At 40.1% G+C, this 22,498-nt stretch overlaps 1 protein-coding gene across 1 annotated transcript in view; it reads left to right on the forward strand.

Moving 5' to 3' along the window:
- Positions 1–4,616: 4,616 nt before the first annotated feature.
- LOC124286553 (protein kinase C-binding protein NELL1-like) overlaps positions 4,617–22,498 on the forward strand; it is a 141,006-nt gene continuing 123,124 nt past the window's right edge. The window contains exon 1 of the mRNA XM_046722924.1: positions 4,617–4,783. Coding sequence (XP_046578880.1) covers positions 4,717–4,783 — 67 coding nt within the window. The 5' untranslated portion in view covers positions 4,617–4,716. The remainder of the gene's footprint in view (positions 4,784–22,498) is intronic.

Raw genomic sequence — 22,498 nt, forward strand, 5'->3', positions numbered from 1 at the left:
AGTATACAACTCTTGCAGCCACTAGGCGCACCGAGGTATTGTGGCTTTCTCATCCTAACGAGGTACATCTTCACATATATGAGTGTCTAAATCAGGCTGTTGTAATCTGAATGTGAATCTGAATTTCAAAATCTGAATGTGAGAACTATAACAGTCACCTCAACGGTTCCACAATTATTTTTGATTCCATCAATACAATGACGTGTTTTACCACTAGAAATTTCATATGACTGTCTAAGAATCCGAATATAGTTACTGGGGTAATATACTCTCGTAGGTGCTCACAAACCACAAACAGTACATACATACTAACAGTGTAAGTACAAATCGAGATGGACGTTGACCCATTTATCTTACAAGCATGATGGCCATTAGTCCAGTCCCTGTCATGTGACCAGAAAGAAACCTTACAAGACAAGACAGGAAGCAATATGTTATCTCAAACGTCAGAGGGTCATGGTCACTTTAATTGGCCTCGACAATAATATTCAACCATAGTTAAGACCAAGAAATGGGTTTCTCTTTCGAGTGATTTGAGGATGATATCTTCACTTGACACTGAGACCGGATGAAAATGATTATCTTGTTTCTCCGGATTTGGCTGGATTGGGAGGGCTGGTTAGATTTGATTTTTATATATTTTGATATGATACAAGCCTTTGGAACCGAAATTTAATGTCCAGCTTTTGTTACAGACCCTGCGGTTTGAGGTATGCAGAGACGATGAACCTACACCCGAGGCCATTGTGACCACCACAGGCTACCAAGCGTGTCTGAAACGCTATGAATGGCAGGGCGTGTTTATAAAGTTGGAATTTGGGGCAAAAAAGGAAATTAGAGTTGAAACACTCGTTTCTTAACAGTGCTGAATAAATGCATATAAAATATATTTGAAGCTGGGCAATTTTGCTGGCGGGTCATAAAAAGTAAATAAAATATTATAACAAGTCAAAAGGATGTAAGACTTCGCTTCTAACTCCATACAATAAATGCCGAGGTTCTTCCTGCACTGTCATCCCCAGCTGTTGGGTCGGCTATCCACTGAGGCTGCTGCAGCCCTGGGGGAGGGCGGCACGCGACACGCAGGGTGAGGGGGGACGGGACGAGAGTGTGTGGAATAGTTTACCGCGATCAGCTGTTAGTTGCTCGACCCTGCGCGTGCCGGGGGGAGAGGGTCGGGATACGAGGGGGGCTGGGAGACTTCCGGCTTCATTGTCATGTTGAATGTGGGAGGCACGCGTTCTCCAGCAATCTATCAACAAGACACACGCTTACACTGTGAACTATGTGAAGATTCATAAAATGTTCTGCAGTATTTGCATGTGTTCTTAATGATATGTTCATTACTGAATGGGCGGGGGATTAGACATGTTCCGCCATCCAGTGTATTAAAATGTTTCCTTTATCACTCTGGAATGGAGATACGCTGGGTACAGTATTTACTACGTCTAGGAACTGGGTCACTGACTACCCCTGACCTTAACTATGTAATTCAAATCATGTAACAGCCATAATACGCCAGTGTTACAAATAAAAGAAAATACAAACTCATAAACTGTATACCGGTACTACAACTATTTCAACCATTATACACCGATGCTGCTATTACAATAACTACTAGCTAAGCCAGAATATACCGGAACCACTGTTATTACACCTACTTATTCAACCTTTACGAATGGGTGCTATTATCGCTACTAAAACTAAATCAGCCATTATACACCAATGCTAGTGTTACTAACATCAGTAATTTAGCTATAAGACACCTACTACTACTACTACTACAACTACTACTATAGACTAAGGCTTAGTCTCTGAATATATATAATTTTGATAGTAACAAACAAGCCCATTTATATTGAAAAGGAGCCCTAGGGAGACCAGAGATTCCTGAACCTGAGGAAATCTAGACTTGCATTATTTAGGGCTTTAGCACTGCAGAGAGGGCTTGGCAGTAGGGAAATTAATGTGGTTCAGGGACTGTGAGACAGACTACTACTACTACTGCTACTACTACTACTACTACTACTACTGCTACTACTACCACTACTACTGGCATTATACACCGTTCATCTTCTATACCACTACTAATTCAACAACTGTATCCCACTGACTGTCATTACCACTATCAATTCCACCGCAATACACGTCTGCTATTATCTTTACGACTGCTACTAATTTAGTAGTGTACACTAGTGCTACCACTGCTATCTCTACGAACTGAAACACATACTACCACTACTAATCCAAACAGTATATACCGATGCAACTGCTACCATCACTAGGAATACAGCCATCAGATCCCGGCGCTATTGTCCCAATTAACACTAATTCAGTCATTTCACACGGATGCTACAATTACTGCCGCTACTATTTCCGTCAATACATACAGACAATACTGTTACTACTACTACTACTACTGCTACTACTACTACTGCTACTTCTACTACTACTACTACTAGTCAGAGGTGACTAATATATGACGGGATTGGGTGGTCAGGCTCGCTGACTTGGTTGACACATGTCATTGTATCCGAATTGCGTAGATCGCTGCTCATACTGTTGATCACTGGATTGACTGGTCCAGACACGATTATTTACAGACCGCTGCCATATAGCTGGATTATTGCAGAGTGCAGCGTTAAACTAAATGCACTCACTCACACTACTACTGCTACTACTACTACAACCACCACCACCACCATTACTACTAGTACTACTACAAACGACGCCTTGACCACAGCCACCACTACAACTACTGATGGAACATAGACATAATAATTCATCTCTTGCAGGGGGCGGTGGGGTAGTCTAGTGGTTAAAGCGTTAGCTCGTCGCGCCGAAGACTCGGGTTCGATTCTCCACATGGGTACAATGTGTACAGCTCATTTTTGGTGTCCCCCGCCGTGATATTGCTGGAATATTGCTAAAAGCGGCGTAAAACCATACTCACTCATCTCTTGCAGTTCAGCACAAGAACGAGAAATACGCCCAACATGTTCCACTCATAAAACTAAACAACTTTGGCGTGATTTACTTCATGCGACACAAGTGAAAAGACCTTGGTCAGATAACAGTACATAAACGTGGGTCGGCTTGCGACAGTGACTTAGGGGACTGCTTCGTCCTGCCCTTGAAACATATACCGGCAGGAAGTTGTTTATAATGTAAGAGAGGCATCCTGCAATTGTTTACAAACCGGACACATAGATTAACAATAGAGGCATTAATTTTAACAAAGGTTGCTGCTTATGACGTAAATGTTACTGTAGTTCATATCGGTGAACCCGATGTTGTCGTTATTTGGGTATGTTTGCTTTGAAAGTTAAACAGTGTGAAGAAGGAGACCCTGTTGGGGTATGTTTGTCTCATCTCGGACACCTCACTGGCTGTCTGAAATACTAAAATAGCTATTTGCAGCAGGATCTATTCCTGTATCTATTCATTATCAGGGGGTGGGGGAGGAGCCCAGTTGTTTAGGCATTCGCTCGTCACGCCAAAGACCCGGGTTCGATTCCCAACATGGACACCATGTGTGAAGCCAATTTCTGGCGTCCGTCGCTGTGATATTGCGGAATATTGCTAAAAACTAAACTCACTCACTCTTTTCATTATCTACTTCGATCTGTGTTATCTTCATGCAAAATAAATGGAATAGTTCAACATTAAAAAGGCAACACGTCTATCGATAATCCAGCTGACCTGAACATTATTGTAATGAAATCTCGAAAAATAAATAAGGTGGGTGAGTGAGTGAGTTTAGTTTTACGCCGCTTTTATAATAATAACTTAGTAAAACATGGTTGAAACAACGCCTAAAATGACGAAAGCAACAGTATATTGGGTATCAATTCAAACTGCAAATATATGATTGTCTTGTAATTATGTAAGAAATTACTGCTACAGAAATACTAAAATCAGAACATATATAGTCAGTGTAAAGTGACGAGCGAAAGACGATTTCGAGTAAAAACTATAACAATACCCCATTTAACTAATTCTTTAGCCCGGTCAAAAAATGGTTTTCATTTAAGATAGCATTCCTTAGGCTTAACGCTTTCTTAAGAAATACAGGTAAAAAAGATTTCGGGACCTTAAGTAAAGTGGGGCCAACGATTATTTCCTTGTTGTTGGCGGGTTGGGATTTCTTAAGATTTTTGTGTGCAGGCGTTCTTTGCCGGTGCAAATGATACGCTGCCGGTGAGCAGGCATTCAGTTTTGTTTATCCTTCTTGAAATCAAAATGTAAGAAATGGTCCACAGTGATTCACTCCGTATATCTCTTGCTTTTAGCCAGCACTACCTACCCACGCATAGCACAGTGCGAAATTACCAGCCACCTAAAGGGGGCGCTTACGTTATGTTGGGCGAGTACATTATTTATAGGGAGAACGCACATCGATGTGCAATTTATATAAATATTATGCGTAAGAGACTGCATATCAGGATAAAACATTTCTTTTGTGTCGAACAGATAATTCAAAAGGTTACAATAGATGCACACGGTGTTGATCGTCTAGCGGGAGAAAAATCAATGTATCGACGTATACATCCTGTCTCCCCTCAACATGAACTATATCCACACTTGCCGACTGGATTAACCCATTGCGATCGCCGCAACCTAACGTGGAGGGATTGATATACGGATTACGGTTCGTGTGGATGAAAGCATGTTTTATGTAAAGGATTCACTTAAGCTTTCGCAGTTTCACCGGGAATGGGACCAGTTAGATACGAAATCATCGCTCATAGTGTTGTTTTTCTAATAGGATGTTTTTTTCGAGGTAAGTGACACAATCTTTGTTTTGACAGTTCACATGTGCACACGATGTTCCATGTGGGCATAATCCTTACCGTTATATTAATGATTCTGCTTTTCAGGTAGATCTGTCATGTCTAAAATATTATTCCATTGGCTTTGTCAACATGTTTCCTACCCACAGGCATGGCTGTCATAGTCAGATTTAGCTCACATGAGCGAAATATCGCATCGAATTACTTGAAATGACAACGTTGCTCAACCAGCTGATCGGGACAAGGCAAACACGGTTCGAATCAGGTTCGGTTCAAGTCCGTGTATCTGCTCGTCGCGTTTTATTTCCACGATTTTTATGGCAGAATTGGCCATGAAAGGGAGCAATATATTTGAAGAATGACTGCTACTGTTTTAAATATTGCCACTCCCATAGTAATAAGCCACCGTGGTGGAAGTGCCAACAAATGTTCATCATGCGATCGTCTTCTTGTGATAGCTTGTCGGCGGCCTCTCGATTAAACAACGCTGGTATATTTACAGTGCTGTATGCAGCCAAGTCTTCATATTGTCCCTTATGCACTTATACATCTAATCAGAATTATTCTACAAAAAAAGGACTCGAGATCATTGCAGATGTCAGGGCTAGACAAAACGTGATCTAATTGATATAATATCTTCAGTACATCAAGCAGTCTTTCATTACGGGGTATACTAGACAGTACAGTTAGTTATCTAGTTGTATTTCCCACCTCTCTCTCTCTCTCTCTTTCTCTCTCTCTCTCTCTCTCTCTCTCTCAGGTTTTGCGGCTTGAAGTAACAACAAACGTCATACAAACATAATAGGCAGACTTTTTGCTATATGTATTATTTAGATTAAATACACTTCTATCGATTTTCTGTTAATGTTTATTCTCCGGCGTGTCACGCAGTAGGTCGGACCAGAAATACCGAAGTCTAGCTATAGCAGGTGCTCGCTAAATACGGAACCGAATGTCTGATATCATCTTATCACGTTCTACCAGGCTCTCGAAACGACGGAAAGGATTATCACTTTTTTACAACAAATACAGTCATTCCCTCACAGTGATATGAATTTTCGATATAGAAATATATTTATATCTAAAGGTGTGTGTCCTACAGACAAACGTCTCGTGTCTCTAGCGTTCATTAGACACAGAGCCCGAACGTAAACGTACCTGTTCAGTATATTCTTGACATTATTATGGTGGTGTATTGTTGTATATCGTGTTTGCTCTCTTCAGACCATGAAGTAGACAGCATAATAAATTATTCACAACCTCGCGGGAGTTTTTTCAACTACTATTACAGTCGGGTAATGTAGAGAAGGACAGCAGTGATTCGCAGTGGAATAGTCGGCCCAGCATGTTTTGCCTTGAAGAGTGTCCTTAGCACAGGCCAACGAGGTTGAATAATTATTGGATGAACGCATTAAAAAATGCAAATCATTGATTTTTCTGGCGAACTAGTGCGAGTTGTTACATGGGCTATTGTCAAGTGCACGTGCGTTATTTGGAATCAGGGTGGAAAAGCTTGGTGATAATGTGTCTTCGCGCGTCGATGTGGGCGGGGCATGAAACCAAGAACACGATTCCTCAAATAGTAAAATAATTCCTCGTTTTACAGCTAATCAGTTACATGTGTGTATTTCTGTACGAGTGTCACATTTACATATGGAAAAGGATATAACTATCGGCAATTATCACTCTTGGGTTACCAATTTTAATTCATTAATGCTCTCTGGCTTTGGGGAATCCTTCGGGGGATTTGGTTCCTTAACATGCTGATTAAATAAACAAACCTCGCCCAGATCTCTGCGTGTTAAAATTATAATGTTAATGTTACCGGAGACAGTCAGGCTTAAAGCTCAAACGCGCTCAGACAGCTGAGGTATTTGAAATACTCAGCACGTGCAGTTGACGGTATATTTATTGATTTTCATCAAGTAACATTAGTCGGGTGTGTGTTGCAATTTCAAAGCGAGCGTGCGGCGCGTGCGCTCACGTGTGATGTGACACCAAACACGATTCCAAGTTGTCTGCGATTGACAGTACTGCTTGTACTTCGCTGACCTCCATGGGACGTACGCCGTCTTGCTGGTTTGCCAAGATATGCAATTCTGCTCGTGAAAACAGAGAATACCGTTTGATCGATTCCGACTCAAAGCGCGTGCGTCTCGTGTTCTTCATCAATGTTCATTGCGCATTTTATGGTTATTGAAGACATAAATTATCCATCCAGTTTACAGATAGTGGTTCCAATGACATGGGATGCCGATTCTTATCTCACTGAAACTTGTATTCTTGTGATCGTAAAACAAGAACTTCGACGGGTTTTGTTCAGGATCATGAATCCTGTAAAAATATGCATGCTAATTTGTTCCACTGTCTATTTTACTTTATGGGACATCTTCACGTCGTTTGTTTTGTGTGTAGTGAAATACACATCAGAGAGAATTATTATCAACATGATTTATGCATGAGTACCCGGAGAGTAGGTAAATGATTGGGATTTTGTATAATTACGAGAGATTTCGAGAAATCGAACTTCTTGAACTTGTTTTAATGTAAAATCGATGGTAAAGAACTAAAACATCATTGTGACATCGACCAGACCTAGGTTAGTTCAGTCCTGCACAGACTGGGTCGTTGAACCTGATCTATATGTTGTTGCTCACACTGAACATCCTCCACATGGCGGCACCTCTTTGATGTGTTGCTGTATAAACAGTCTAACCTGTTCACAGATAAAAGGTGATAATGCACTATTTGTTTGGGTCTGCTTACCGTTTGAAATATTAATGAGTGGTCAGTGATGGCTATTTTCCCTTTTGATTGTTGATTACCATCAGGAATAAAGTGTTTTATGAGTGTATTTGCGAATGCATTAAATATGTTTATTGTGGACAGTCTCTTTGCAGTGTCATGGACTGCAAACACAGCCAGTCTCAAACTGTTTGTAGTTGAATATGATTACAGATACTCTCATAGAGAAATATGTAGGTGAAACTTTCAAATACATTTCAGAGTTTAATTAACTTCTTTTATGTGGATTTTCCATTCAAATGCTAGCCTCAGGAACTTTAATTCAGTCAGTACCAAAGCTGTTTGATGTGAGGGCTCAGTTTTGGCTCACAAGGGTTTAGATATTACTTTGGTTTAAACAATAAGAAGCCAGGGTTGGATTGGTCACTTGCATCCCAGGAGGTAGGGGTAGTAGTACTTCTATTTTCATCCAGCATCCTTGAATCTTAGTGTGAGACAGTGCATTGTAGCAATGAATCAAGAGTGCATAAAAGATGCTGAATTCAGTCTTTCCATCCCCTATTTGCCATATTTTTATTTTATGTCCTGATTCCAATAGTGTTTCTGATTGGTCAAGGCTGTCCAACTATGATGACCCATTCAAGGATCATGACTGCAGATGTCCAGATGTGTCCTGTATATCTTGGACACTGACCACCTTATTATAAACTACCGACCACATTATTACACACTACAGACCACATTATTACACACTACAGACCACATTATTACACACTACAGACCACATTATTAGACACTGGCAACAAAGGCTGGTCCAGACTCTCAGTGGTGCTGCCTACTCTGAGCTGAGTAGCCATCATCAAGAAGTAATTGACCAATATGGACTGCTGATTTGATCCAGTCTGAAGTGTTGCTACTCCAAGAGGAGACAGTATTTAAAGTGTTGATGACAGATCGATAGAGATATTAGTGACCCTTGTCCAGAGATTGTGGTGGTAACATAGACACTAACCTTGTTATGTGTAATCTATGTGGGACCATCTGCTAGACTCTCCATGTTAATGTTCAGGGCTCCAGCTTCACCTACCCCTTACTTAAAATCAGTGTCAGGGTTATCTGGTCTTTAAATTAATGGGGTATTTTCTTCAAGAATGTAGCTCCTCTTGATCGAATCAGTTGTATGTTTTAGTACTGACAATACCAATAAAAATAACATGGATCAGCAACAAACCAGGCAAGCAAACATTCATTTTTGTCATCATATATATGGATCAGCAACAAACCAGGGGCATTCATTTTGCATCTAGTGGGGTAGCCTAGTGGTTAAAGTGTTCTCTTATCACACCGAAGACCTGGGTTCAATTCCCCACATGGGTACAGTGTGTGAAGCCCATTTCTGGTGTATGTGGCAGTGATATTGCTGGAATATTGCTATTGAATATTGGTGACTGAATGGTGTTCTGTGCCACAGTCAGAAATATTCCAGCTACATCACAGTGGATTGTACAAGATCATGTTTGGCAAACCATTGACTGACAACATAAGCAAATGATACATGAAATTGGGGCTGGATGTAATCAGACGTGTCAACTTGAAGCCCATGTAGTTGACTGTTGCAGAATCTCCACAGATTTTGTTGAAAATACAAATATACTAATTTACCTTCTCAATCACTTAAAATTATTTTAATTTTGTACAACTGCAAAATATGTTTTTGTATTAGTCTGAGCATCTTTTCAATTCCCAGGGACATTCCTTAGGGTAATGATTGTGTCTTTGGAAGCAGGGGTGACTTCCTATAGACTGGTTCTTGGCAGTGTGTGCCAGCATCACATTTAGAATCTGTGGCCACTATTTTTGTCACAATCTGTTCTGGTGAATCTAGTTTTATCACACGGCAAAGTTAGGAACTGTTCAGATCCCTGACATCTTCACAAAAGGAATGGGTTACAGATATCATGTTTTTGTAATTGTTTGTCAATTAAAAGAGCAAACAAAGAATACTCAAATCTTTCACATTAACCAAGGTCTAACACTATTCGCTTAATGTGAGGCATGATTTAAAGAATGTTTGAGATGTTTATTTACCTTTTTGGAGAATATAGGTAGTTTTATGTATTGACATCAAGAGACCGAAATCATTTCGTAATATCTTCTGACAGCCAGTATTATTTCTAACATATGTTATATTTGGGATTACACTTTGTCAGTGAAAAACAGATTCTAGTACTTTTGTTGGGTGGAGTCCCATCCAGGATTCAAGCCAACACTCTAAGAGTCAGTCATCTAACAGCCAGCACATCAGCCGTCTAACCCACTCAGCCACCACAGCTTCCACAGTATTTAACATATGTTATATTGGGCATTACACTCTCTTAGTAAAGTACAGATTCTAGTACTTTTGTTGGGTGGAGTCCCATCCAGGATTCAAGCCAACACTCTAAGAGTCAGTCATCTAACAGCCAGCACATCAGCCGTCTAACCCACTCAGCCACCACAGCTTCCACAGTATTTAACATATGTTATATTGGGCATTACACTTTCTTAGTAAAGTACAGATTCTAGTACTTTTGTTGGGTGGAGTCCCATCCAGGATTCAAGCCAACACTCTAAGAGTCAGTCATCTAACAGCCAGCACATCAGCCGTCTAACCCACTCAGCCACCACGGCTTCCACAGTATTTAACATATGTTATATTGGGCATTACACTTTCTTAGTAAAGTACAGATTCTAGTACTTTTGTTGAGTGAAGTCCCATCGGGATTCGAACCCACACCGTTGGAGTCAGGCACCAAAACACCAGCACGCAGTATTGTTTCATGTGTATGGGATGTGTTCACGATTGCCTCCTATGTCACCAATTGATTGACAGGTAGTTATAGAGATCAATCACTTATATCTGACTATGTTGACCTTAGAACAATAAGGCTTTGTCATTATCAGATGTTTACCTTTTTTCTCATTAAGCCTTTTGAGCCATTTATGGCTGACTTTGAAGTAAGGGGATTAGTTGTCTTCAATCATTGGCAATGTGATCATTTAATTTTTATGAACTTTATATTATTTTTTTATAATATTGCCTTTTATAGCACTCATTACAGTTTGACAACTTCCTGACATCTGTCACACAAAAGACCTATTCATGTGACATGTAGCTTATTGCATTTTAGGTAAATAATAGCAATATGGGACATTAATCTTTGATTATTTGTAACTTGAGGCTCTTTGGATTTTTTTGTAGAGTTTTGATGAGTGAAGCTTATTTTTATTAAAACATCAGAAATTGTATGCTTGTGTATCAGTGAAGATAGAATAACTCAAACACTTAAAAAAATATAAATGACATGGTCTGTTTCGTATACTGTTGAAAACTTCAAGTAAGGAAGTTTATTCTCATAATTTCACTTTTCTCTGTCCTGCAAATAATAAGGAATTGTAGGAACTATTTCAGATGATAATGAACTTAAGCCATTTTATATCTCCATATGCCCTGACACAGTTTTAGAAACTTGTCTTATTTAAGACTAGTCCATAGGTCTAGTGTAAATCAAGTTGTAGCTGGTCATGCCCGAATGCAACAAAAATGTTTACTAAAGCTTTGATTTATAAAACTATTTGCCTAATACCCAATACAGAATTGGTTTTAATGTTTCAATAAATATAAGGTTTATTTGTAAGGTGTTTTTTGGTAATTTTTGGATCTGCTCTGATCTGAATATAAATTAAGATAAAAAACAATGAGACCATCAACGTCCAGGTGACATACATCAGCCATGAATATGGATGAGGGATCACATGAAGACCCAAAAGACATGTACAGTGTGTCTGTTCTATGGTATATACCGGATTTTGGCAGGTAAAAATTGCCCAGGACTGATAAATTTGGAGGCTATCGGTCACCGGTAAATTATCGAAACTATCTTTTGTCCTGCTTAAAATGTTACTGAAATTAAAATAAAATCACTAAAATAATACTCTTATAATAAAATTGGCGATCACGATTGTCGTGTGAGATAAGGTTTCCTTCTAAATTCATTATACTAATCGCAATGTGATTGGTCAGTTTGACAGTTATTTGGAAATGATCAATGTATTTTGTACTATAATAATCACTATAATTACTCTTGTCACGGGGAAATCATGGAAAATAACAATGTTATCCAATCGCTTAAATACATCTAAATGGCAGACAACGCTCTCCACATTTTTTGGGGAAGTAAACGCAAGGTTTCGGCTATTAAGGATGACAAAACAAACAACAGTAAGGGGCAAAATAATTATTCAAGTTCAAGTGGCAATCATTCTTCAAAACTAAAACCTAGTAAATTATGGAAATTTAATCGCGACTGTGACTGGTAGATTTCGTGCATGACCAGTAAATTAGGAGAACATCAGACATGGTGACCGGCTGTTAAAAACCCCAGCAGAAACACTGATGTACAGGGAATATTATCAGTGTTAGTTAATGATAATTTATTTACATATATACGCTGACTAAACATTGCATGTTTTCATACAAAGACATTTTGACAATCTGCCATTGTTGTCTGGACAAGACGAAATGATGATTAGCATTTCATTCATAGTCATAAGTTCAGATGTCGACTATCGAGGGTTCCTTTCAAAACAGAACTATACAGATATGTCAATGTTGTGTTCACATTAAAAATAATCTTTCCTTGTTGTTACAGACAGTAGCTTGTAATCACTGTCTTCTGCAATAACTCAACAGGTGCTGCTTAGAGCTAACTGAGATGACTTATCTCCCCTTAAATCATTCAGGGTGAAGTCCTTATCTTTATTACTTATTCATTTCCTTTACATTCAGAGGTCCTTTGTACCTATTTTTTATGTGAATGAATATTCAATCATTTTGTACTTGAAGTTTACTCCTATGGTAAGTGTATTGTACTGTCAATTCAGACGTCTGCTCCTTGCGTCTGCTTTCTTCATCACGCCTGCTAATGCTATCAGATTCTATGGACCTTGCTCCACCTCCTACTCTCACCAACCTAACAGACAGACAAGGTAATAAAATATATCATGATTTGTGATTATTGGTCGACAGGATAGGTCTGATGCTTTCAGTTAAAACTAGGTGTAGGTTTAGCCAAGTCTTACACCGAATTGAACTGACTTTGACTGTTGTTCGCTGACGGCAGAGCTGATAATTGAACTATTTTCATTTTATATCTCCAGTGCACAGTTATCTTAATTCAGGTCTTATCATATTGGTATACTTTTCCATTACATGAAAAACATCTCAATGTGTGTGCGAAGAGGTGAGAACTCATTTCATTCAGGAAGTGATAGCTGTGTGATCAGAATATGAACCGGAGAAGGTTCAAGGTGGGCGAATGTTGAACAGTGACGGAGTGAATGAGTTTATAGTGTTACAGACTAGGATGTTAGGCAAACATTTGGATGGATGGATGGAAGAGGTCACCAATCTGATTTGTCTTTTACAAAAATATGATTGGAGGTGTGATTGCCATGCTGGCTGATTGGAGAGTGTCACATTTCAAAACTTCAGCCAGGAGATAAAGTCCAGTTTTGTTAAAGTTGGTAATGACCGCATGTATGATGTTGGAGCAGATATATAATTGTACCCCTCAGCTACCTGGGTATTTAAGGTTAACATTGATGTTAAGCAAGCTATCCAGATGTTATTAACCAAATGGTTCAGGGGTTCAGACTTGGTGAATTATGTATAGGCCTCCCATCATATAGCTGGAATAGTGCTGAGCACAGCGTTCACTAACAAACTAACAAACTGTAAGCCACAAAGTTTAGTTCAACCTGGAATCTCGTTGTTGGAATCATAGCTACAAAGATGCAGGCAGTAGACATTGGATGAAACATTGGATGAAACACATATCCAATAATGTGGACCCTATGACATCTTGAGGCTCTTGATGGGACCTTCTTTTGTGCACAAAGAGCTGACTCCTGTTTGGAAATCCTGTGTGCCCTTTTAGTGAACTCTTTTGGTGGCATTTCTGTTAGTTGTGACCATACTGCTTGCCCCACTAATGTGGAAGGAAGCTCATATACTCTCAACCACTGGTTGATCTAATCCTGGCTTACTTTTCTTGAATTAATGTGAGCAACACCAATATGATAGTCTGATATCTGATGATGTACAGTACCTGTAGAGAACTTCTTCTGTTCTTCAGAATGTGAACCCATAATATGTTGTTAGTGAACTACAAACCTTCAAGTGCCACTCAAGGTTCTTAAAGATAGTTGTTTCTGTTAAATATCCCTCTCTTGGTGATTATGCAAGCAAGCAAGTTAAATGGTTGTATTTCTTTCGGAAAGTGTGTCATTATCAGAAATATGCCTTTGTGTATTATTGGTGCCAGTTCGTGTTTGGTTTGAACGAAGACTGTTTGATATAAAGAAAACAGAAGCTAATGCTGTACCTCCAAGTGTCCATTCCTCATTGTAATTGCTTATTAACGAACTTTTCCAAACAAGTTAGGGAGCTGAAGCAGACAAACATAGCCAGGATGATCAACATAGCATCAGCAAGCCAGCCATAGCTCCGTCGTAATGGAGGTACGGAGACGTGTTGATTTGTTGACTCCTGTGTCCGGTAAATGTGCGTGTATATTTGAACAGGGACCATGTATTTCAACCTCTGCTATAATAAAACAATGTATGTTTTTATATGTATATGAAGAAGGGGAGAAGTGGCAGGGATATTTGGACGAGATGGACAGCTGGCTATTACTGTTTCTTACAGGTGGGTGCTCAACTGGGTTGGTAGAGTGTATGGCCTGCTGGGAAGGAAAGTACAGTTATGCATTCAGAGCACAAGTTTACAAAGTACTTGCTTCCGTGAACACTCCCAGTGAATATCTCAGTAATGTTGCAATGTCAATTAGTGCCCCACAGATCCAGATTATGCAAGAGTATTTCTGCCATGTGAGAAACTGTTATCTTAGAATACTGATGATGATGAAAAAATCAGGTGCTATGAACACATATGCGTGCAAATGAATAAAAGAGGCATAACCACTTCATTAATCATTAGAAACTTCTGCTAAAACCATGTCATAAGCTTGTGTTTGTGCATGTCATAAGCTTGTGTTTGTGCATCACACTCAACTTGTGGTGATACTAGGTGTAAGTGAAAGGGAAAGTGTATGCTGCCCATAAATGGTTCCCATCACACACACATGCAAAGACAAGTCAATTGTTCTGCTGAACAATACACAGGAATAAATATGGTACAAGTCAAAAAAGATAATTGTTTCCAACATCATTTTACAAAACTGTCAGTTTGCATATTCAAATGAAGTTTTACTCCCAAAGCCGGCCTGTGCTACTCTTTGGTATGTGGTGCTAGCAAAAGCACTACTAGATTGAGGATTGTACAAATGAAATAAAGTAATATACCCTCACTAAAGACAGATTTAGAAATGTACTGTTTCACCTCCGTGGTTATTTTTGCACACTTTATCAAAAAGCAACTTTTAGGCGTCACAATAAACTACTCTTGTTGACATTTAATCAGACTTGAATGGTCCTCTGATTATGTTGGCCAGCCTTGTCTGTTTGATATCAACCCATTACCACTGGTCCAGATGTGCGAGGACTGTTTTGGAAGGTACCGTCTGACCATTTGAGACTATGTCTGAAACGTGAAGACAGCAGGTGATTCACACCAACAGACAAGACAATTCAGGGCCACACACTGTGAATTCCATGATGGCATTGGCCTTGTTTGTTTGAGACTATTACTTCAGTATTTTATGTATTTAAATATAACAGAATAGTATTAAGAGATGACTAGGTGAGGTGAGGTGAAATTGGGTTTTATGTCGTGCTTGAGAATATTTCGCTCATATGACGACGTGCATGCGTGTGTATGTGTATGTGCGGCTGCTTGTACTAGCCCAGACTTAAGCTGGTTTTATAGTGCTAGCCCACTGAGATACCATGCCGCAGTGAAGCATGAATACCCCACTCAGACACATTATACTGACTCCGAGCCGACCAGTCCTTGTTGTACCCATTAATGCCGAGCGCCAGGCAGGGACCAACAAGTACCATATTTTAACGTCTTTTGATATGACGCGGTCGGGGATCGAACCCGCGACCTTCCGCTCTGGGCGGGCGGACGCTCTAACCACTACACCACGGAGGCGGTCAGAGATGACTAGAAAGGACTTGACATAAGAAGGAACGACCAGGATTGACTTGGTTGATGCATGTTATTGTATCCCGGGAAGTCAATGGAAAATCATTGGATTGTCATTGGCACCCAATCATTATTAGTTATTGCTGGTTCTCTTGGTTAGAATTGGTCTTCAGCAACCCATGCATGTCGTACTGGATCATTATATCGATGCTCATGCTGTTGATCACTAGATTGTCTGGTCCAAACCTGATTATTTGCAGACTGCTGCCATATAGTTGCTATATTGTTGAATGCAATTAAACATCAAACAAACAATTTTGCTGGTTCATTGTCTACATACTGTAGAGATATACCATTTGCATGAATAGTGCTTCCTCACGTGTAAAACAACTTTCCTGAATCTTTTCACTGAATGTATCCCAATTTCCAGACTTCCACAAAAAATATAACCTGGGTATGTCACTGTATTTCAGAGTACATTGTGTGTGTGTCTCTGGTCTAGAATATGTGGTATATGTGTTATATGAGCATAAGTCTGATCTCCAGTCTTCTGCCATAGCTTGATGTCGCAGAAGCTGCAACCAGTGTTTACATAGGAGTGAAAAACTGGCAGCAGATCTAAAGATGCATCTCGCGTCTACAAAGACTTCAGATCTCACAGGGACACATACAGCTTGCGTTAAAAGTGAGTTCATCCATTTGCTAAGGAGTGATTCAGGCTACTGTTACCATATAAAATCACATTATGATACACAGTGTCTGAAATTTCAAAAGGGCGTTCCATAGAACCAGACTGTAACCGCCTATGTGTCTTCTGAAAGGGTGTCCTTGTGAGCAGTTACTGCAGTGTCAGGTCAACCACTTGCTGCACCTGTTGCAGCATGTATGTGCATGTATGCGCATGCATGTGCAGCAGACAATGTTTACTGCACCGCCTAGCTTGTGTTATTCTGCATGTCCTTGCGATGCAGACATAACAGAGATGTAGATTCGCAGACAAACAGACGTGGGGGTTGATCAACCAGTGGTCATGGATTGTGTGTGTCTGCATAGTTGTGTTCGGAGCTAAAATACATGTGTGAGCGCTGCTATGCAGATGCACTATGTCTGGTGGCTGGGGTATTGTGTTTTGACTTACGTATCTCGTGCAGCTAATCAGCCTCCCTGTCTGAAGAGCGCAGAGGGAGGGACAGGTTGCCGTGTCCTTGTTTCAGGATGGAGCATTGATTCCTGCTCCATTAGTGACAGCTGTAATTAAGATAATATCTAATGATATCTTTCACATTGCGCCAGTTGACATACATGTATATTAAGGTCCAATTTGATCTTAGATTTGTGTTCCTTGGTATATCAGATCGTTCTTGTTGGTTTAGATGGATGGGATCTGATTTTTCTGTAGTTTGGATTGATTTGATCTTCTTTTTGTGGTAATTCAATTCTTATGTCAGTTCTGAAACCCAGTAAAACGTTATGTTTCATGTAAAGGAGTGTTGCTTGATTATATCTAATTCATTTAATTTGAATAATTATTCCATTCTGTTGTCTAGAGTCAAATATGACTTCAATAACAACCCTGAACAAAAGTCAAAAGTTAATGTTTTTGGGGAGTTGTGTGTGTATGTGTGTGTGTTGGCTAGTGGTTAAAGTGTCTGCTAGTCACGCCGAAGACCCGGGTTCTATTCCCCACATGGGTACAATGCGTGAAGCCCATTTCTGGTGTTCACTGCCAGGATATTGCTGGAGTATTGCTGTAATCGGCATAAAATTGAACTCCCTCACTCACTTTTGCAATTGAGATATGAACTAATTATTTCATTTGCTATGTCGTAGATTAAAAAGCGACTGGAAAATGCAAGGTGTGGGAAATTAATTCGGTTTTACAAGTGTATCATTCAGGTTTGCCTTTCACATTGAACTGACAAGCTGTGATGTGGCTGAGATCTGTTCGAAGGAGACAAAACCAAACTCACTAACTCAGTAGTTTTTGAATAGTTAACATGACATGAATGAGGGTGGACTGTTGGGTAATCAATGGTATAATGTATGGAAGTATAAGGCATCTTTATGGCAGGTGAAGGATTTCAGTGAGTTAGCTTGCACCATGAGCCAGACTCGCTGAGTCTGTCAGTGTGTGTACTTCAAGCATCATACAACTCCACAAAACTGTGATGCACAGATTACATAACCTCTTGACTTACGAAAAACACAACCTTTAGTTTGTTTGCAGTTGGTCCAATATTAACATAATTCTAATTTGTTTTTTCAGTTTGTTTTTACATTCTTGAAGTGCTGCCAATAAGTCAACGGGTTATTGTGCTCTGTTCAGACTGTAGCATCACCATCATTAGCAGCAGCAGCAGCAGCCACTCAAACACTGTGATTTGTTAAAGGAGGTTTCTAGCATCCTAGATGAAGGTTTCTGTTTTGTGATTATAATGAAGTTTGAAGTTTTGTCACACTTGATAACTAAAGTGCACTTCTGACCCAGTTGGCTATCAAGTTGTAAGATGGGGTTTCCCTACGATTATTATTCCTGCAGAACCAGGGTTATCAAATATTTAACTTGAATGATAAATTACATGACAGGGCATTAATAACCATGAGTGGTATTATTAACTGCATGTGAAGCAATTGCCTCTGTTCATGATAAAAGAAAACATGATGCTTAAATATACATGAAGCTAGGTTGAGGGTTAGTTTGTATATAAGTAATATACATTTGTGCTTGAAATTAATCAGTGGGGCTAAGAGCCAGTGTCATACCTAACAATGAAAGCTAAAAGTGCCTAGGGCACCACAGAATCAAGTACTATAGGAGCAAACCTTAAGGAGCCTTTATATGGAGCACTGTTCTTTATGCTGATGCAGGTTCTTGAAGACACTCACTCACGCACGCACGCACGCACTCTCACTCACTCACTCACTCACTCACTCACTCACTCTTTGCAGAACATTAAAGGTAGCACAACTACCACTTTTTGGGAGTAAGGATTACATTTATATAATGTATGTATATAACAATGACATATGGTTTTTTGTGTATTGTATGTGTAAGTTTTAACTCAAAATAGTTTATATGAGATATTTTGATATGAATAATTGTTAACAGTTCTTCACAACTTCCCATTGATGATATTTTTAATTATCAATCTTTTTAGCTGATATATTCAGTCCATGATATAGGTAGCCTCCCTGACACCTGGGGAGAACCCCTCAACACATGGGCAGCAGGTAGCAAAGGTCAGCGGTAGAGAGTGGACGTGGGTGGGGAGTGTAGGAAGTGGGAAGGTCTACTTGACTGACATGGTTTCCCTAATAAAACAACCATAGGATGAGTCGGAGGCTGCAAGGACTGTGGGAGGGTCTGTCAGTGGAGCAGGTTATTTTGACCACTGGTCACTCAGTGCCTCGGGACAGCCATTATGGACCAGGAGAGCCAGTGCGATGGTCATGGAGTGGCTTGAGGCAAGGATGACGTCATTGTGTTGGTGGTCAAATATTTGTGATGACCAGGTTCAGTGCTGCATTGCGAGTTGACAGGATTCTTGAAATGCCTTCGCATTGAAATTCTTTAGGAGTGACTGCCCAGAATACTAATGCAAAATAAGTCCTCAGTACTGATGCTTGTTGGAACAGTCGCCATAGTTAGACTTCGATGAAGTGGTAGCGTAAATAGCACATGGTCCGAGCACCATTGCAAACCAGGTCCCGATCAACAAAGTGTTCATATAGTACGAGGTATCTTAACTGTATAGTCTGTCATAGGCTTACGAATGACGTAGAGCGGATCAGGCCCCAGTCTCCAGGTGTGTGAAAGTGGTCTTTTCTCTAATTTGACTAAGCTCATATTTTGTCTCCATTAATATCATAGATTGAGCTACATGATCCTTAATTCAAGACAAGATTTAGTGTTAAGTCTAATTCTTACCAGGTAAGACACAATGTGGACTTGTATTTTTGTAATCATAGGGGATGGGGCAATTCTGCACTGGATCACCTTATCCTGTAATGGACCTGTCTTTACTGGTGCTAATAAAAAGTGCATGCTATACATAATACAAATTGGTGATCAGCATGAGAAGACCAAATGGTTTGCTTAGTTCAGAAGATGTCGTGACATAGATCTTTTCTTTGATTCTTTTTTTGCCATGGCTACCAACATTGAATTGTGGTTGGTTTATATCCCTATTTGCTTGTGATGTAGCTAGTGTGCTTTCATGGCACCTCTGTCAGGTGTACTTGATGAACAACATGATAAAGTAATTACCTTCTTTACAAGGTGACATGTAACAGGTGATTTATGAGGAAATCAATATTTATAATGAAAATGACTTGTACTGACATAGAATTGTTTGAACTTGAGACAGAAACTCCCAGGCGGTAATGAGAAGGTAAACAGTTGGGTTTCCTGCATCTTGAAACTGGGGTATATGGCCATGAAATTGGGATATGGTGATTTGAAGGATATAAAGATTTTTCGATAAAGAAGTAGGTCAGGGAAGTGTTTCAGTTGACAAATGTCTGTATGAATTAAGTAAAATATTGGAAAGAAACTTTAAATAAAATCTAGATCCTAAGAGATCCTCTCAAAGCTTACAAAAAAAATGAAGTAAACACTTTATCTGCGAACTGAATGAACTAATTTGCTTTCTTGCCAACAGTCATTCCAAGCACTAGATAACGTGGCAGCAATAAATGGAGGGAATTTATTGTCCTCCAACATAAGGCATGTTTGTTAACAGGCCTCTGATGTAAGGGATGGTTTGGGAGGCCAGAGACTCTACAGGTTCATGGTGAGATGTGTTCAGGTGCCAGGGTGGTTTAGGTAATGGTGTGTTCAGGTGCAAGGTTGGTTTAGGTAATGGTGTGTGTTCAGGTACAAGGTTGGTTTAGGTAATGGTGTGTGTTCAGGTGTCAGGTTGGTTAAGGTAATGGTGTGTGTTCAGGTGCCAGGTTGGTTTAGGTAATGGTGTGTTCAGGTGCCAGGTTGGTTTAGGTAATGGTGTGTGTTCAGGTACAAGGTTGGTTTAGGTAATGGTGTGTTCAGGTACAAGATTGGTTTAGGTAATGGTGTGTGTTCAGGTACAAGGTTGGTTTAGGTAATGGTGTGTTCAGGTACCAGGTTGGTTTAGGTAATGGTGTGTTCAGGTGTCAGGTTGGTTTAGGTAATGTTGTTTAGGTAATGGTGTGTTTCAGGTACAAGGTTCAGGTACAAGGTTGGTTTAGGTAATGGGTGTGTTCAGGTACAAGGTTGGTTTAGGTAATGGTGTGTTCAGGTGTCAAGGTTGGTTTAGGTAATGGTGTGTGTTCAGGTACAAGGTTGGTTTAGGTAATGGTGTGTTGCCAGGTTGGTTTGCCAGTGTTGGTTTTAGGTAATGGTGTGTTCAGGTACAAGGTTGGTTTAGGTAATGGTGTGTTCAGGTACCAGGTTGGTTTAGGTAATGGTGTGTTCAGGTGCCAGGTTGGTTTAGGTAATGGTGTGTGTTCAGGTACAAGGTTGGTTTAGGTAATGGTGTGTTCAGGTGCAAGGTTGGTTTAGGTAATGGTGTGTTCAGGTACAAGGTTGGTTTAGGTAATGGTGTGTTCAGGTGCCAGGTTGGTTTAGGTAATGGTGTGTTCAGGTGCAAGGTTGGTTTAGGTAATGGTGTGTGTTCAGGTATGGGTGTGTTCAGGTACAAGGTTGGTTTAGGTAATGGTGTGTTCAGGTGTCAAGGTTGGTTTAGGTAATGGTGTGTGTTCAGGTGCAAGGTTGGTTTAGGTAATGGTGTGTTCAGGTACAAGGTTGGTTTAGGTAATGGTGTGTTCAGGTGTCAGGTTGGTTTAGGTAATGGTGTGTGTTCAGGTACAAGGTTGGTTTAGGTAATGGTGTGTTCAGGTGCCAGGTTGGTTTAGGTAATGGTGTGTGTTCAGGTACAAAGGCAAGTTTAGGTAATGGGTTCAGGTACAAGGTTGGTTTAGGTAATGGTGTGTTCAGGTGCCAGGTTGGTTTAGGTAATGGTGTGTTCAGGTGCAAGGTTGGTTTAGGTAATGGTGTGTTCAGGTACAAGGTTGGTTTAGGTAATGGTGTGTAATGGTGGTGCCAGGTTGGTTTAGGTAATGGTGTGTTCAGGTGCAGGTTGGTTTAGGTAATGGTGTGTTCAGGTGCAAGGTTGGTTTAGGTAATGGTGTGTTCAGGTGCCAGGTTGGTTTAGGTAATGGTGTGTTCAGGTGCAAGGTTGGTTTAGGTAATGGTGTGTTCAGGTACCAGGTTGGTTTAGGTAATGGTGTGTTCAGGTGCCAGGTTGGTTTAGGTAATGGTGTGTTCAGGTGCAAGGTTGGTTTAGGTAATGGTGTGTTCAGGTGCCAGGTTGGTTTTCTTCTGAAAGGTTGGTTTTTCATGTGAGGTTGGTTTGGGTGTACCATTGTTTGACGTCTGAACGGAATAAGGGTAGATCAGGTTTATGTAAGCAATTGATAATTAAATCTTGATGTGTTGTACTTTCTACACCATTTTATTACTGCATGCATGGCTTTGTGTTGATTTTAAGTCAGAACATATCTGCTGGTTGATTCTATCAGAATGAAAGGAACCTTGATATATCTGGAATATTGCTACTGTGATAGTGTAAAACAGCATTCACTCGCTTATTTGCAGGGGCAGTGGGTAGCCTAGCGGTTGTCTTATCACGCTGAAGACCCGGGTTTGATTCCCCACATGGGTACAATGTGTGAAGCCCATTTCCGGGAATATTGTTAAAAAAGCGGCGTAAAACCGTACTCACTGACTGCTTATTTGCTCACCATATTAGGATCACATTTGTGAGACGTGAAC

Source organism: Haliotis rubra, unplaced genomic scaffold, assembly GCF_003918875.1.
Source record: "Haliotis rubra isolate DU_JTF1 unplaced genomic scaffold, ASM391887v1 Scf386, whole genome shotgun sequence".
Classification (NCBI taxonomy): domain Eukaryota; kingdom Metazoa; phylum Mollusca; class Gastropoda; order Lepetellida; family Haliotidae; genus Haliotis; species Haliotis rubra.